At 43.8% G+C, this 17,497-nt stretch overlaps 1 protein-coding gene across 1 annotated transcript in view; it reads right to left on the bottom strand.

The window, feature by feature from the left end:
- LOC141726976 (Golgi phosphoprotein 3-like) overlaps window positions 1–17,497 on the bottom strand; it is a 200,415-nt gene that overhangs the window by 112,244 nt on the left and 70,674 nt on the right. Inside the window, exon 2 of the mRNA XM_074532138.1 lies at window positions 1,547–1,678. Within this exon, the coding sequence (XP_074388239.1) occupies window positions 1,547–1,678 (132 nt within the window). The remainder of the gene's footprint in view (window positions 1–1,546; window positions 1,679–17,497) is intronic.

Raw genomic sequence — 17,497 nt, 5'->3', positions numbered from 1 at the left:
TAATTCTCCTGCAGCTGCAGGGGGCGCTGTGGTTGCTTCTTTAGGTGGGTAATGGTGGGCACAGCCAGAGTAAGATGCTGAAAAGGGGCTTCCTTTATAACCTCTCAGGGGAAGCCGGTCCAGGTGCCCCTCCAAATAGCCAAATTAGCTGTAGCATGAAACTTGGAAGCAGAAATCTGGAATGGCAGAGGCAAGCAGACCCCGGGGTGGCAAACAAAATGTAACAGAAACTCTGCAGCTGTAGCAGGAGCCACAGGGTGTCCCAGCAGGCAGGAGGTGAGGAGTTACAGTGTAGCAAAAAACTCAGAGTAGTGGCAGAGAAAGGGTGGGGCTTGGCAGCAGCAGCCAGACTCCCAAACATGGTCAGGATGTAATAAGTAACAATATATTTGTTCATTATTAGCTAGATAATTTAAATTATAAAACAATAGCTAAATAGCTCTTGTTTAGCAGGATACTTTTGCGGCCACGTATGGGAAAACTTTTAAGGAATTGCTTGGGTTACAAACCCCCCCCTCTGGTAACCAGATACAGCTACATCTGGTAACAATTACTAACCTCACTAGAATTGCTGGCTTCGCAAAATTCCACCCCATAGATATAGGAGACTTTCTGAAACACATATGGTAACAATTAACCTTGCAAGAATGCTTAGCTTGTAAAAATTAGACTTATAGATATGCCTTATAAGGAAAGCGGAAAAAGAGGAAGACTTGGGGCCTTCATCCCACGACCACCAGAAGGCAGAAAAAAAGACCCCCTAGCAACTGGAGGAGTAAGCGCAGAAGACGGACCACGTCATCCAGGAATCCGGAGAAAAAGGACAATAAAAAGCGAACTTTAAAGGGGGGGAGGTGCGCGCCTAAGAGGAGCAAAGACTCCGGACCGCCCAGCGCTGAATCTTGCTTATTCTTGCTCGCATAATAATAAAGATAATTGTACGGTTCTTAAATTTGGTCGATTAGTTTATCACAAGGAGAGGCTCCCTTGGAGGGGGGAGGAGCACTGGGTTTTCCCCTGAGGCACCTGAGTAGATGGTGAGGGTCCTTTCCAGTGAGGTAGGGTGTTAATAAGGTCCCAGTCCAATGGCTGCTCTTATGAGAAGAGCTTCACTCATGGTAGAAGACAGCATGAGATGGAACCCCACAGTGGTGGCAAATTCTTCCCACAGCGATTGCAGCCTGTCTCCCCTTCCATCCCAAGAGCGAGACAAGCCGAGCCCATCCCCTCACCCCCCAGCCAAAATCTCTGCCCTTCCCAAGAGAAAGCTCCCCAGCTAAGATAGTGCCTCCAGCTGCACTACTCCCCCCCCCCCCCCCGCCCCTTGGCTACATCTTTTGTCTCTCTTAAGTACTGGTCATTATTGTCTCTTAGCAACAAATGGGACAAAATTCCAAGACAGCAAGAAAAAAAATAAACAATCCTTACCTTCAACATCCATAAAAAGAAAAAAAAAGTTTATTTGTTACAATCACCCTTTATTTATAGCTACTGTATTGCCTGAAGCATGACACGAAAGGAAATATGACCAGTTTCCTCCACTTACCTTTCTTGACAATAGACTTTTACGCCTCATTCCGCAAGCCTCTAACTGAAGGCGCCCTCGCAATGCTAATTCAATTAACATACAGCCACGAAGTCCCGAGGAGATGCAATCATTCCAAAATGATGTGTAACCCTGTGAAGAATGAAAGGGAATAAGATATTTCCACCTGAAAGCAAATAGAAAATGAGGCTTGCTGCATTCTCCAAATAGTTCTCTGGCCTTCATACACTAGCCTCACTAGACAACTACCATTCTTGTACTGAAACATGAAAGGGAAAACAGACTCATCCACTATTAGTTTTGACACTTTGTCTCTGCTCTTTAAAGAAGGGAAACTTCAGGAAAGAGATGCAAAACAAACCATCAAGATATCAAGAACTGGGACATATAAAGTGTAGTTTATACATAGTCAGAAGACCTCCATGGTCTGCAGGAGCACAGCTGCTTCACCATGGTCTTTAGCACAGGCTGCAAGGCAATCTGCTCCAGCACCTGGAGCACCTCCTCCCCTTCCTTCACTGATCTTGCTGTCTGCACAGTTGTTTCTCACATACTCTCACTCCTCTCTGGCTGCAATTGCTCTCATGAAGTTTCCTCCCTCCTTCTTAAATATGTTACCACAAAAGTGTTACCACCATTTCCAATTGGCTCAGTCTTGGCCAGCAGCGAGTCTGTCCTGGAGCCAGCTGACATTGGCTCTGCTGGACATGGAGGAAGCTCTCAGCACTTCTCACAGAAGCCATCCCTGTAGCCCCCTGCTGCCAAAACCTTGCCACACCAACCCAATACAGTTGTTCTGATATGGACTGCCAAACTTCAAGCTACATTTGTTCTTTGAACCACACTACTACACTTTTTCAACTAGATTTTTATATACTGTTTTGCCATAATGGGCAAAAAGTCCTTCATAACAATGCTTAAACCATTAACCATAACATTACAGTCTCTCAAAAGAGTAGCAACAGTTAAACATTAAAAAACATGCAAGAACAGTATCTAAGACAAAAAAAAAAACTATTTATAAGAAATTATTTGGTTTTTGAGAAATGACTGTGAAGACACTTCTTACTGTTATAGATGAGTAAATGGTTGGATCTCACAATTAAGGGGTAGACTTTATATGTATGGTAAAAAAAGTTTTATAAATGTATAGTTATGTTACTGCAATGTGCTCCCCCCAGTATGTGTTACCATGGGATGGTCTTGGTAATCTGGGGATTTGGGAAGGTTGACTTGTTACTATGGCAGCACCTGACCTCCCATCAGAATGTAAGAAAGTGACTTCTACAACTGCACAGCAAGAAAGGAGTTGACTGACAAGGCTCAAGGAGGGGGGTAGAGATATAAAAGGCAAAGCATCCATCTTGAAGTTGAGCCAGCCATGTGGTGGGCAGCCAAGAGGGCAGTTCCCAGGCCTGCTTTTCCTTATTTAGTCCTTTTGTTGTATTTTTGTTAAGGTTGTCCTGGTTTAGAGCAAATTTGAGAGAGAATCCCCAAAGAGGTTCCTCTAGGAAAAGCAGATTCAATCGGCCCCTCCCCCCCAACCGGTCTGGGAGAAAACACCTCCTTGGAGAAAGGTGGAAAAAACCTGTTTATTAAACAATAAAACCTAAACAATATTAAACAATAAGACCTCTTGCCACTCTAAAAGAGATGACAAACTGAGAAAACCCCGTCCACGGGTTGCCGCTCAGCTCACTCAGTCTCTTATCAGTCCCTCCAATGCTGGAAATGTCGCAGGCCAGGCCCGGCCCGGTGGGCCACAAATGTGAGCTGCCGGTGCTCCCCTGGGTGTTCAAGTCCAGAGCAGGTTTCAAGAGGTCCAAAGAAAAGGAAAAAAAAAAAAACACAGTCCAGGGAACTTCTTTGCCTCAGCTAGCTAAAACTAACTAAAAGCAAAGGAGAGCTCTGTCCCACTGTCTATCCGCAGACAACAACAGTCCAAGAGGAGCAATGTGGAGGAGTGAGAGCAGTGTCCGGAGAGGAAAAAAACTGCGCACTTCTTCTCTCCTCCCTTCACCCTCTGCAATAAGTCTTAAAGGTGCAAAGCTTATTATTCAGCATAAACAGAACAAGACGATTGGGGATAAAAGCATCATATAGCCAACCCAGGACAAGGTTTAATAAACCCATTAAATTTTTTAAATGAGCAGTTGTTTCTCACATTACAATTCAGAAAGACTTTGTTATAAATAACTATGAAGTTGGTGGCTTTCACAAATTATTACTAATCACAAGAATTTTGATATAGTACGGTTTGTAATCACTTTTAACTGCTTTTGATATAGTATAACTTGTCAGCTTTTTGTGGCCAATACTCTGGCCCCTGTGTAGCTCATATCCTCAGAACATCATTTATGGATGATATTTTAGTTTGTAGACATTGTGATAAACATATATTATAGTTTTAGCTTTCCCAAATATTAAAGTGGATGCTATGTATTGTGCATTATAATGTTAATTTTTTCAGAAGTAGCTGTAGTTGTGAAATAATAACTAATGCTTTTATTTTTGTAACTAATTGACAATAATGAAAATAACTCAGACATTTGTGAAATAGCTGATGTTGATTTAAAGTACTTGTGGTAAACTTACAATAATGAAAATAGCTAAAACCATCTGCATGGTCAGATAACATTTAAGGAATGGATGTGATGAGGACCCCTGCTACGGACCCTTGGACTATCAGTAATTGTTGTCTTCTGAAACCACAGAACAGGGGGCCTTTGTGAGGAAGTGACACATGACCTGCAAAACCACATCCAAGATTACTGCACAGGCTCTAAAAAGGTGGGTCAGCGGTCAAACCAAGCTAACAAATTTCTGGAACATGTAAACGAGTTCAAAGAAATGTTTAAATATGTATACTCTTTATGAATATGTATTTAACCAATGCAATAGAAAAAATATATAAGAAGAGTTGCTATGGTTAGCTGATGTGCCTCTGGCCAGCGCCAAGCACCCAGCACTGTTATTTTGTCCCATATTATCCCTTATTAAACTTTTAAAAATATTCAAGAGTGAGGTTTGTTTCTCACACTTTCCAAAACTCCCATGTTGTTGCATCTCTGTGAAAGCATCCACTTTGTGCATCTTCGGAGAAAAATTCAGTAAAAAAAAAAAGACTCCTTTTCATAAAAATTATCCTAACCAGTAGCAAAGACTCAAATAAAGGGCAATACAATGTTATTCTTTTTGCAAATAAAAGCTTCCAATGTATAGAGATATAATATGCATGCATCTGAAGTCTGCTAAACACAAACCAGTCACTAATTCACAGAATTCACAGAATGACAAGGTTGGAAGAGAACTTAAAGATCATCCAGTCCAACCCATGCCCTAACACCTCAACTAAACAATGGCACTGAGTGCCACATCCAGTCTTTTCTTAAACACATCCAGGGATGGTGACTCCACCACCTCCCTGGGCAGACCATTCCAGAACTTTATCACGTCTTCTGTAAAAAACTTCTTCCTAATATCCAGCCTGTATTTCCCTTGATGCAGCTTGAGACTGTGTCCTCTGGTTCTGCCAGTTGCTGCCTGGAGAAAGATACTATCACTATAGGACATGAAAGAACACAAGCGCACACCGCTGCTCTCCAGGTGAAGAAAAAAGGGAAGTTTATTTTCTGACTCCGACATTTATAGTTTTCCAAAAGTGACAGTGGATTGGAGGGTGACAGTGACACCTCTCCAATGACACTGGTCAAACCAACAGTCCATTAAATTTCTCCTCCTCCATAAAAGAATGCAAAACAATGAGTTGTTAACAAAAAGTTTGTGAGAAAGTTTGTTACAAGAATGTCAACATCAGAAGGCTTGGAAAATCTTAAAAATCAGGGCGACATCTCACCCTTTTCCATTTAAAAAAAGAAAAAGAGAAAAGAAAATGAACAATGTGAAAAAGAAAACATGAACAATGTTCAGTGTTCATTTGCAGAGGAATCATCGGTGATCACTCGTGTCGTCTGCATCCCAGTCATCACTCAATGATTCACCCGCTTGATGCCTTTCAATTTGGTCACAGTTTCCATCTTGCCCGTCGGCTGGATTCTGTCTCTGCAGTCGCAGGTCAGGGTGAACACACTTCAAAGGTACCCAGCGTACCCCAGTATCTGTGGATACAGAGGCATACCCACGCCCTGAAGCGCTAAGGTCATAGGGACCTTCCCACTCTTTGGTGACTAAATTTCGCACCCAAACCTTTGCTCAAGGCTGATGCGCCTCGTCCGCAGCCTGCAACGAGAGATGATGATTCAAAATGACAGGATTATTTGAGTTCTGCGGCACAGTGAGATTATTGATTGTGCACAAAGCTTTTGCCAACCGACTGTGCGGGGTTTCACCCTGCATTCCCCGTTTTTGTTTTTGAAGAACCCACTTCAGAGTACCATGAGCGCGTTCTACAATAGCTTGACCAGTCGGAGAATGAGGGATACCAAACTTGTGTGAGACGCCGCACAACTGCTGGAGCTGCCGCACCTTTTGCGATGTGTAAGCAGGACCATTGTTAGTTTTCACAGCAGAAGGTATGCCCAGAACAGCAAAGGCCTGCCTCCAGTGGGCGAGGACATCACGGGCCTTCTCCCCAGTGTGAGCCAAAGCCCACATCGCAGAGGAGAACGTGTCCACCGTGACATGCACATACTTGAGCCGGCCAAACTCAGCAATCTGGGTGACATCCGTCTGCCAAAGCTCCAAGGCCCTAAGTCCTCTGGGGTTTACCCCTGCCGGCAAAGGCGGAGCAAGTGCGTGGCAGCCGTCATACAACTCAACAATGTCACGAGCCTCAGTTCCTCAGTTGGCGTCAGCTGAAACTGCTTCTGCAGGGTATGTGCATTTTGGTGGAAAAACCCATGTGATGCCTTGGCCTGCGTGAGTGTATCAGGCTGAGGCGCTACCCACGCTGGGTTAGCCAACTTGTCAGCCCTGGCGTTACCTTCCGCTATAGAGCCTGGCAAATTGGTGTGACTCCTTACATGCAAAACATAGCATGGATGAATCCAGGCCTGAATGGCACACCACAAGTTCTTCAGCAAATGAAACAAGGCAGGATTATTGACCTCCTTCAAAACCGAATGACCCAACCACTGTCAGCCACATAGGCGGAATCCGTGACCAAGTTGAAAGGTTCCTGGGAAAATCTCTCAAATGCCATGACAGCAGCCCTCAATTCAACCAATTGGGCTGACCCATCCTCATGACCTTCCAGAACCTGACACTCAGATCCAGCCCTCCAAGTAACAATGGCTTTTCCTGTTTTCCCTGAACCGTCAGTGAAGATGGTGGGTCCTTGCACAGATTCCTGACTATTTTTTGGCCACAAAGAGATTTGTGTGAATTTTGCCATATGCAGTAGCCTATGGCTGGGCAGATGATAAGTGATCTGCCTTGAAAAGTTTTCCAGAGCACTCTGCAGGGACACACTGTTTGCAAAGCTCCAGTCAAAATCTTCCCGTTGCACCGGGAGTATGATCTTTGCAGGATCCGCACCCATCAGTTGCAAACACCGTTGCCGGCATTTGATTATCAAGCAAGCGATTAGCTCAAACAATGCAGTTGCCATCTTCTGTGGCTGATGGGGCAGGAAAATCCATTCCAAGATGTGCAAAGAATCAGACCATTTGTCACTTCATTGGCCAATGATGCTCATGGGATGCGAATCTGGAGTGGTGATAAACATAGCGACATCAACGGAGGGATCAATGTGATGAACCTGGCAAGCCAAAACAGCTCGCTGAACCACCTCCAGCGCCTTACGTACCTTAGGGGTCAGTGTGTGAGGCGACTTCAGATCAGAGTCTCCTTTAAACAAATCATACAGAGGAGACAGCTGTGCTTCGGTTAGTCCCAAGTACGGATGTAACCAAGTGATGACACCTACCAATTTCTGAGCATCATTCAGTGTCTTCACAGAATGCACAAATTGCACCTCCTGGTGATGGATTGTCTGTTCCAGAATTTTGACCCCCAATTACTTCCAAGGTGGTTGTTGTTGAACCTTTTCTGGAGCCACCTGCAGTCCATGAGCATGCAAAGCATCGAGCAACCAAGGCTGAATCCTCAGCAGCTCATCCTGGGTGGATGCAGCCACCAAAATGTTGTCCATATAATGATACAGACGTGCATCAGGAAACTGCTTGCAAACTCAGGACAAGGCACGGGCCACATACCATTGGCATATGGCTGGAGAATTGAGGATGCCTTGTGGCAAAGCCCTCCATTGATATCTGTGCGGGCTCAACCTTGTTAATCGCTGGCACTGAGAAGGCAAATTTTGGTCTGTCATCAGGATGCAAAGGAATCGTAAAGAAACAATCCTTCAGATCCACAATGAGGACCGGCCAGTCTGCAGGAAGCATGGTAGGCGATGGCATGCCCGGCTGCTATGTTGTCATGCTTTCCATCATGGCATTGATCTTTCGGAGGTCTTGCAACAACTTCCATTTCCCAGATTTCTTTTTGATGCAGAAGACAGGAGTGTTCCAGGGACTGGTAGAAGGCTCCAGATGACTCTGGTCCAACTGCTCCTGCACCAGATTCCAAAGGGTGACCAATTTATCTTGAGGGAGGGGCCACTGGTTCTCCCAGACAGGCTTGTCCACCAGCAATGTATAGGAGGCGTAGGACACTCTGCGCCCTTCATCACAGTGGCCCTCATCAAAAACCAGACCCGATGCGCACCCCCCAGGCAGACAGAACATCCCTCCCCCAGAGGTTAGCAGGAGTAGAAGTAACATGAGGCCTAACCCAGGGCATCTGTCCCTCCGGGTTTGAGACCAGCACGGGCCGCTGGCTCACGTAGCACTGCACCGTCCCTCTCAGGCCTGTGACAGGCGTCTCCACCGGATTCAGGGGCCACTCTGGGGGCCAGGTGGCAAGGGAGAGAACTGCGACGTCAGCACCACTGTCAAGAAGCCCACGGAGGCGGATCTCTGATGGCATCGCACCAGGGATGGACAGGGTACACAGTATCTCAGGATGGTCTTTGGTCAGGACAGCAGTCCAGTGAACTTGAGGCGGCCCAGTGGATCCAAAGCCGCCCGCTCCATGCGACTGGTCAGCTGTCCTGTGAACAGAGGACTTAAATGGCACAAGTTGAGCAATCCACATCCCTTTTGGGATCGTGACAGGGAGGTGAGTGTGGAGACCATTGCACAAATCTGCCCTGTGAAATCTGCATCAATGAGCCCCAGGTGCACAATGATGCCCTGAAGGGTGGCACTAGACCTCCCCATCAGGAGAGCACTCAAGCCCCCATCCAAGGGACCAAAGGCATCCAGGAGAACCTTGTGTATTTGACAAGATTCTAAAACAACTGTTGCTGTGCTGCAGACATGCACACCTGCTGATCCGCGGGTACTGGCTGCAAGTTGGCAAAGCAGACCTCCATCGTCTCCGGGGTCTGGAGAGAAGCTTGTGTCTGGGTGCGTTTCTCCTTCGCACTCCGCTTCCTGTTTCCCGAGCCAGGCAAAGCCTGGCCATTAACATGAACAATCGCCTTGCAGACACTGGACATGTGATTCGGCCTTCCACACTGACCACACAAGAACATGGGAAATTTGACCTTCAGTGCTTTCTTCCCCTGCTTCTTGCCAGCCTGCACATTCCCCTGCTGTGGCTGCCTGCCTTGCGGTGCCACCCAGACGGGTTGCACAGCGGTAGCCACGGCAGCCAACTTCCGACCTGAGGAGTTGATGTTTGCACAGGCCTCTGCCATCTGGGAGACAGTAGGATCATCAGGCAGAGCCTCTATGACCTTCTTACAATCATTATTGCACTTATATCTTGCAAGGATCGCAATCACAAGTCTCCTTTTCACAGGATCAGCCACCTGCCTCTCCACAGATGCGGTCAGCCTCACTGCAAATGCCATGAAAGGCTCATCATCCCTCTGGAAAATGGTTGCAAATGGCTGCTTTGAAGAAGCCATTTCCAGGGTCCGAACAATCGCTGCAATGCCCAGCGTGTGGCACTGGTCAAGCACAAGGGGATCTAAGCCAACCTGCCCCTGAGCATTGGCATAATGCCCTGCACCCAACAGCATGTCAGCAACAACCACACGCCTGGGGTCCTGTGGCCCCAGTGCAGCATTCTGCACCACCGCAGTGGCTGCCAAAGGAGACTACTTGGTCTCAAAAACATCATATTGTACAGGGCCAAAAGGAGAATGTGCCACACTACAGATGTCGTGAGGCGTCAGCATGTCCTTAGCAACCCTGCTGTTTTGCGGAGAAAAGAAGAAACTTCACAACTTTATAAAAGTTGTAAAGCTCGGTATGTTTATTTACGGCGCTGGACGCATACACAGAAAAATCTCTTCAAAGGGCATGCGTACTCCTGAAGATTTCAGGTCTCTTTTTATCTCCCCTTCTAAATGCATATGCATACAGTTTCACAATAGGTTCATACATATTCATTCTGCGTGACATTTATCGCCAGTTCTTTTTTATCAAAGGAATTCTTGGGTTGGGGGCAAATTGACCTCGTGGTCTTTTCTGTTTTTCTTTCACTGTCTCTTTGCTGTCTCGGCATGTGAGTTTTTCTTTCAGCTTTGGCCTCACAGACTTCAAAGAATCAGAAGAGAAGAAATGCTAGACACTTCACCTAATTCAGAATGGATCCCTACTCTGTCTCATTCCCCCCTTTCCTAGGAAATAAGTAAATTCTTTTACTTAATTGTTACAGTGTGTTTTAAACTTCCGGGTCCCTTACCCAGGTGTGCCAAAACCCTCCCTTCCCCCCTCGCCCCCTTGCTGAGTGAGTCCTGTCAATCAGGCTTAATATTCCAGCAAAGGCGTCGTGCGGTTGGTCAAATTCAAAGGATGCCCCTCAGGCCCACACCTCATTGGCCTGTCTAGGTGTCCCTCGTCCCTTGAGACCCCGCCCCTCCCACCTGGTTGGTGGCTCACCTGTCCCCTCCCCTCCCCCTGAGCTTAAAAGGTGAAGCAGGCCATGCGGTCGGGCATTCTGTTGGAGCTGTCCCTAAGATTCAGACCTCTCTGTCACCATGGAATAAACCTCTGGATATTAAATCCTCCAGCAGAATCCTCTCCTTTTTCTCCTCACCATCGCTTGAAGCTTTCCTCCTGAGGTAAACGGAGTTCCTAACAAGCCTGGACTTGCTTAGGGCGCAGCTGCAACCACCAGAAAGCAAAAGGTGTCTCTGGGGTGATACACCACAGACGCCGCCTTCGGCCTAGCTGCGAGGGTCAGACTGGCCCAGGCACAATCTAACTGGTAATAATGGGATTCATATTCCAATACTTAATGAAAACCATCATGACAATAAGTGTCTTTTAATGCTTCACTATGTACGTTTGATAAAGAGGTTAGTACAGCTATTCGTTGTAGGATTCTCTAGTTCTAAATTAACAATATAATAGGTAATCTTAAGCTTATCTCAACAAATATTAGTAAAACTACAATGGGGTGGCACAACTTATTAAAGATTCCATTTGCAGTTGGTGACTACTCGAAGATCACATTTTACTAGTGATGATCTATATTTTGTTTTATTCTTTGTAGAACTCTGGTTATCTCCTTTGTATCATGTTGGACAGTAATTAAGGTTTTCTTTCCACTTTCTTGGATTTCTTTCAAGACTTCTAATAGGTCTTGGTGCTTAATTAATTGTTTTACCAATGTAAGGTTCGCCCCAATAGGAGTAGGTGGTAGTCTGTGATACACTGGGTAATTGGCTTTAATCAGCTGGTGGGATGTTACTGGTACTAAATACGAAAAATCACACTCAATAATTTTAACAAAATTACAAATACAGAAATTAGAATGGTTTCTACTAGACAGAATAAAATCATTGCTATCAATTTTTACAGCAGCACAAGCAGTTCTCAAGCATACACCTTTTTCTAGTATGTACAAGCAGAGTTTTCTAGTCAGTGACCGGATGAATTTCAAAGGGGCAAATACTCTGTTCAGTGTCTAAACACACATTTTGGGCATTAACAGTATTGCTTTCACAAATGAATCTCATTTGTTCTCTAGTAATTCAGGATCTTAAGTTTACTGTCTTTTCATTCATTTTCCGTGCTCACACTCTCTGTTCTGAAGGATAGAGTATTGTTTTTTCATGGTTTAATCTTAGGGCAATGATGGGATGGATAACATAAACAGTGGCCTTACGTATGGTAAGCACAAAGGCAGTGGCTACATTAGAAACAGGATCATAGGTGAAATGGTGAAATTCACCATAGGATTGAAACTTCTTTTCAATATCAATTGTATTATCTCACACAATTTCTTGATTTTCAGCTGGAAAATTACTTTCACTCTTTTCTCATATGATCAGAGCTGCTGTTGCTTGTATCTATAACTGTGCTTGTATACAACTGAAAGCTAAAGACACATTATCTTGAACTATACTAAGTGCTTCTACTATTAACTTGTGGTTTTGGTCTCTGGATTTTTCATACTTCTTTACTATGGCAGTACTTTTGAAATCTGTCACTAGCTAGTTCTTAATGCCAATAGAGATTACTATAAAGGCTGCTTCAATTTTGTTAGGTTACTTGCTGCAGTGGCCAGTTTATTCATCAGTATTTCTGAATCAATTATATTTAAAACTCTTAATCTTGTCTCTAATATGCCAGTTAGATGTTTGTTATGGGGAACAGGAACTGCTTTCTGTCCATGATCATCCCTCCCTGCCAGAGGGATGTGCTGGGCTCACACTGCAAATTCAGACACACTTCACAAGTGTATCTGACAGAGGTTTAGGTCATACTTGAGGCAGATGTTTGTTCGGAAATGTAGAGACTTCAGGGAATCTAACTTCTCCTTCCCCCTCTAAAGCACTTGATTTCTCAGATGTGTGGCAAGCAGGAATGTCTCTCTTGGTCTACAAAACTTCACTTACATTGCCTTTAGCTAAGATCAAGCTGTGGACTGTGTTCAGGACAGAAGATAACAGTATTTGTCAAACAGATTAGAATAAAACTGGCTGCAACATATGGGGTTTGGGTAGAAAGATTTCAGGTCTAAACCTCAAGTAAATAATGAGGGGGAAATTTGAGAGAAGAGCCTAAATTCATTGCAGTGCCTCAGAAGAAACTGGGATCAGGTTTCTGCTACTTGAAACACTCAGCACAAAAGTGATGCTCAAAATCTTACAGCTTGCTGCTGAGCTCTGAGGGGGGGTCTCTTTCTACTTCTTTTAAGCATAATCTAACTGCTTCAGACTGGGACAATCACTGATCTAAATCTCAGTAGGAAAAGGGATAGCTATAAAAAAAGAAAATCACTTTCTTTCCTTGGGTTAATTCACTACTTGCAGCTCAGCACTCTTTACTAGCTATTGCCTGGGTGTTCAGCTAACTAGCTTGGAAAATGACTTAAGGAAACTGATTAGGTTATCACAGACTTCTTGGTGTTCATATACACCAGGGGAGGTTCAGACACTAATTACATCTGGTCTCTTAAAAGCTATCTTAATGATGACTTGGCACCTTACTCTGATTTCTTCTCTTCTGATTCTTTGAAGTGTCTACAGTTCTTGTTCTTGCCATTCTTGCTCTTCACATACTTGATTTTCGTGGATTACTACAGTAGATATGTTTAAATCTTTTATCTCAGAAGGTTTTCTCATGGATCTAGTATACTGATTAAATGCTAGGGACTAAGGCTATTTAGCATTGTTTTGGATAGAGGTACTCCCTAGTTCTAAAACTTTAGTTATAATTCCATAGAAAACAATTCTGTACACTAAAGTATGAGCTACTCTTGACTGCAATATACTCGTTTTGTTAGAGTAAGTTTTAGTCTCAGTTCATTTTCTCTTGGTGTCATTCTTGAAGGGGCTTCTGGGCCTTCTTCACCTGAGACTGATGGATCTAGGCGTTCTGCTCTTTGATTTTGATTGCAGTGAAGGTGGTGAGAAGTACTTGCAGTGGTCTCTCCCACTGTGGTTCTGAAGTCTTCTCTGTAAGAGACTTAACATATACATCATCTCTAGGCTATCTAACTCTCTGCTCTGGGTTCCAGCCACATGTTTCTCGATTACTCTGAGCTGTTTGCTTAATGCCACTATGTAGGTGGACATTCTGGACATTTTCTTTGTATTCTATATGGTCTTTTATAAGGCATTCTAAAAGGATTCGGCATTCTTTTAGCTCAAAAGGTTTAGTTTGAATTTGCAATAGTGCTAGTGGAAGAGCTTGGGCTAGGGAAGATTGACTTGTTGCCTCAATCTTATGATTTACTGCTTAATCAAATGATTCATTCTCTCTACTTGGCCTCTTGATTGGGGGCGGTATGGAGTGTGAAGTTCCTAATCTATGCTCAGATGGCTACTAATCTGTTGCACTATTTTGGAAATGGAAGGTGATTTTTATCTGAGGATATTGTGGCTGGAACTCTGAAGCGTGGTATTATCTCTTGTAAAAATGATCTGGTCACCTCTTGAGTTTTGACAGTTCTGGTGGGGAATGTTTCTGGCTACTCTGAAAATGTATCTATTATTACCAGTAAATACTGATACCCCCCTTTCCTTGGGAGTTCTGAAAAGTTGATTTGCCACTGCTGTACAGGCTTATGGCCTCTCCCAGTCTGATCGAGTTTTGGCCCAGGGGGGTATTTTGAGGTTAGTCTGGAGGCAAGGATCACATTGTCGGCTTACCTGAGTGATAGTGACATATAAATTCTTGACAACGATGCAACGATTGTTTCAACCAGATGTGTGTTTTAGAAAGCTTGTGGAAATTACTACTTCAAAGTCAACACTTCATTTCTATGCACTCTGTATCACTTGCAGCTTTGGTCATTTTGAGAAAGGAGCTACACTCTATAAAAGGTTTTTAAGTAGTTAGGCTTCAGTGTGTTTTCTAGTGTCTTTCATTCACTAGTAACTACGAAAATGGGAAGGGATTACTAGCTCTCCTTCAATGGTAGCTCACCCCTTGCAGTTGTACGTCTCTTTTGATTAGTATTATTGTATTATGGCTTACTTTCCAGGAAAATTTGTACCTCACCCTTTGCTGCTTTCTTTGTCTCTCCATCTGCCAGCTCATTTCTTTCTTCTAATTTTAAGCTCACTCTCTGCTGTGCCTTGATATGCCTTTTCAGGTAGCTGAACTGCTTCTAGCAGCTGGATTGTCTCTTCTTTCTCTGTGAGGTCAGCAGTCCCCTCTCCTTCTAGATCGCTCTATGTGCATGCACAACTCTGAATGCCTTTTGCTGTTTCTAAGGCATGGGTTAATGCATTTATCTCAGCTTTCTGTGCAGAGGTACCTGTTGGTAAGGGTCTAGGCTCTATTAGCTCTCTGCAGGTAGTCACTGTTAACTTTGCAATGTCGCTCTCTTGTTCGTGAACTAGGTCTCTGCATCGTCCGGAGGAGTGTCTTTGAGGTCTGGGCAGCTGGAGTAGGTAGTGTCAGTGGTTTCTAGGCAACTATGGTGTACTGCTTCTCTTTGATTCTACTGAGAAAAGAAGCTGGGTTGACAATATTAGTCACTACTATCTCTACATTATCTTGCTCTACTATGATGGCTTGGTATTTCAGAAACTTCTGTGGTGAAAGCCAGCGGCCACCCTTTACTTCTAGTACTGCGGACACTGTGTGGGACACTAGCACAGTCATTTTTGTCTCAGGGTAAACTTGTGTGCCTCTTGAATATTCAGCACAACTGCTGCTACAGCTCTGAGGCAACCTGGCAATCCCTTGGCTGTTGCATATAGTTGCTTAGAGAAGTAAGCAACTACCCTCTGGTATGGACCCAAGTCTTAAGCCAATATTCTCAGGGCAATTCTTTGCGTGGAAAAATAGAAAGAATGCTTTACTTACATCTGGAATTTTAAAGCTGGAGCTGACATGAGGGCACTTTCTAGCTGGTGAAAGGCCTGTGTGACATCTCTTGTTCACTGGAGATCTCTGTTTCTTTTGGCAATAAGAGCATAGAGGGGTTTGGCGAACAGTCCATAATTATAAACTTACAATTGGCACTACCCTGCCATGCCTAAGAACGTTGGGAGTTCTTTCGTTGTCTGGGGTTTCAGGGTTTGGCATAGGGCTTCTCTGCCTTAAAGTCTGCTGCTCAGCACTCACTTTTTACTCTCGGTAGATTACTTTCTGTTTCACTACTTGTGCTTTTTTCTTTGGGACTCTGCATCTTTGGAGTCTTAGGAAATTCAAAAGGCTTACTGTCTAGGCTTCTCTTGCTTCTTTCGTCTGAGTGGCTACTAGAAGATCATCTACGTACTGCTACAGCTTCTTTTCTTATTGTGGAGCTTCTCGGGACTCTGGGCCTTTGCAAGCTGTTCTCCAATCGCAGTGGAGAATTTTGAAGCCTTCAGGCACATGGACTATGTGAGCTTGTGTTTGAATGCAAAAATTTTCTGCCTGGCTTCGTGGATAGGGAGGCAAAAGAAGGCATCTCTTAGGCCTAAAACAGTGAACTAGGTTAGTTCAGGTGTTAAACAAGTTGGTAAAGTCTATGGATTTGCTACCACAGGGTATAAATTCTGTGTTATCTTATTGACAGCTCCTAATCTAGTACTATCAGTTATTGGGCTGATTCTTTCCTTCTCTTCTTTTTAAAGGGTTCTACTCAGTTCTCACTGGTTGTGTTCTTTCATTAAGCTTGATTATCATGGGGGAGCATCTTTCACTCTCTCTGGTACAGCAGAGGCCCATATTCTTAAAAACACGTATTTACTTATTCTAATATCTCCTTACTAATGTCTTTCTTAATTTCAGTGTCCGTTAATGTTAAGCCTAACATCTTTATTTTATTTGCCTCCAGAGTAACCTTTCTCATTTGAGAATGTTTAGCAAATTGAGCAAATTGTACAAAAGCTTTTAGGTACACATAGTACACATGTTACTTTAAAGGTTTGCAAAAGCATGCCTTCTCAGACTGGCCAGTTGTTCATTCTCCACACTGCAACATAAACATTCTCCACAGGTACTAAAGCTTTATTTAAAACTGAATATATGACCCTTGTGTTGAGAAAAATTCTTCTCTTTTGGGGAGGTCATGTTTACCCCTCCTCCCTTACCTTGGGAGGAGCTTTTAACAAATCATATGTATTAATTTTGCGAACTGTGATTGCTTTGCATTTCAGCATGATAATCTTTGCCTGATTTCATACGTTGCTATCTTATGCTGCATGCTGAACAACATGTTTGATTTGCTTTCTCTTTGCTTTGTTTTCCTTTTCAAGGGCCAAGACCAGAGAGCGGTCTGATCTCACAGACTCTTTGCTATTCTGGGTGATTTCTTAAAACAAAAAGACATTTCAGCATACACAAACTCTATCTCATTTATCTTCCTATTACAAAACAGTACTAACAGCAATGAAGTATTATAAATATTTTTATTTTCTGAGCTGGTCTTACTGGCAACCACTTCTCAGTGAGCCCCTCCCAAAAGGAGCTAATTTAGGAACTTGTTTGCATTTGCTCTGGTCAGTTCTCATTATTTATTTCTCTTGGCCCTATCTTGCTTCTACTCAATCTTTTTTACAGACTTTTACAGTTTTTCAACTTTCTTCTTATACACACAGCTCCAGGTGGCAGTTATCAGATGTGATTCTCACACACAAGCTCTATGACTTTAGGTTCTGAATCTGCTTGACTAGAAACCTCTAATTTACATTCGGGGCATGTGCCCTGACACTTATTAGAACAGCAAAACAGTAATACTAGTGTTTCTCACAAACACCGCATTGCGATAATACCTGCACATCTAGCTTTTGCTTACAGGCTATTCCCGTGTTCCCTGGGGAGACAGGGCAGCCAGAGCTGTCCTTGTGCCCAGGGGACAGCCACTGTCACCTCAAACAGCATGCTAGCTTTTTAATGCACTAAAGGCTCTTCGAAATTGCTCACAAAAGCAGGCTATTCTGTTTGTTACAGAGAACTTTAAATCTTTACAGCAGATTGTTTCTAGTCTAGACTTACTGCAGTACTAGCTGAAGTCCCATAAATCTCA

Source organism: Zonotrichia albicollis, chromosome W, assembly GCF_047830755.1.
Source record: "Zonotrichia albicollis isolate bZonAlb1 chromosome W, bZonAlb1.hap1, whole genome shotgun sequence".
NCBI lineage: Eukaryota > Metazoa > Chordata > Aves > Passeriformes > Passerellidae > Zonotrichia > Zonotrichia albicollis.
This window is presented reverse-complemented; position numbering and strand designations above follow the sequence as displayed.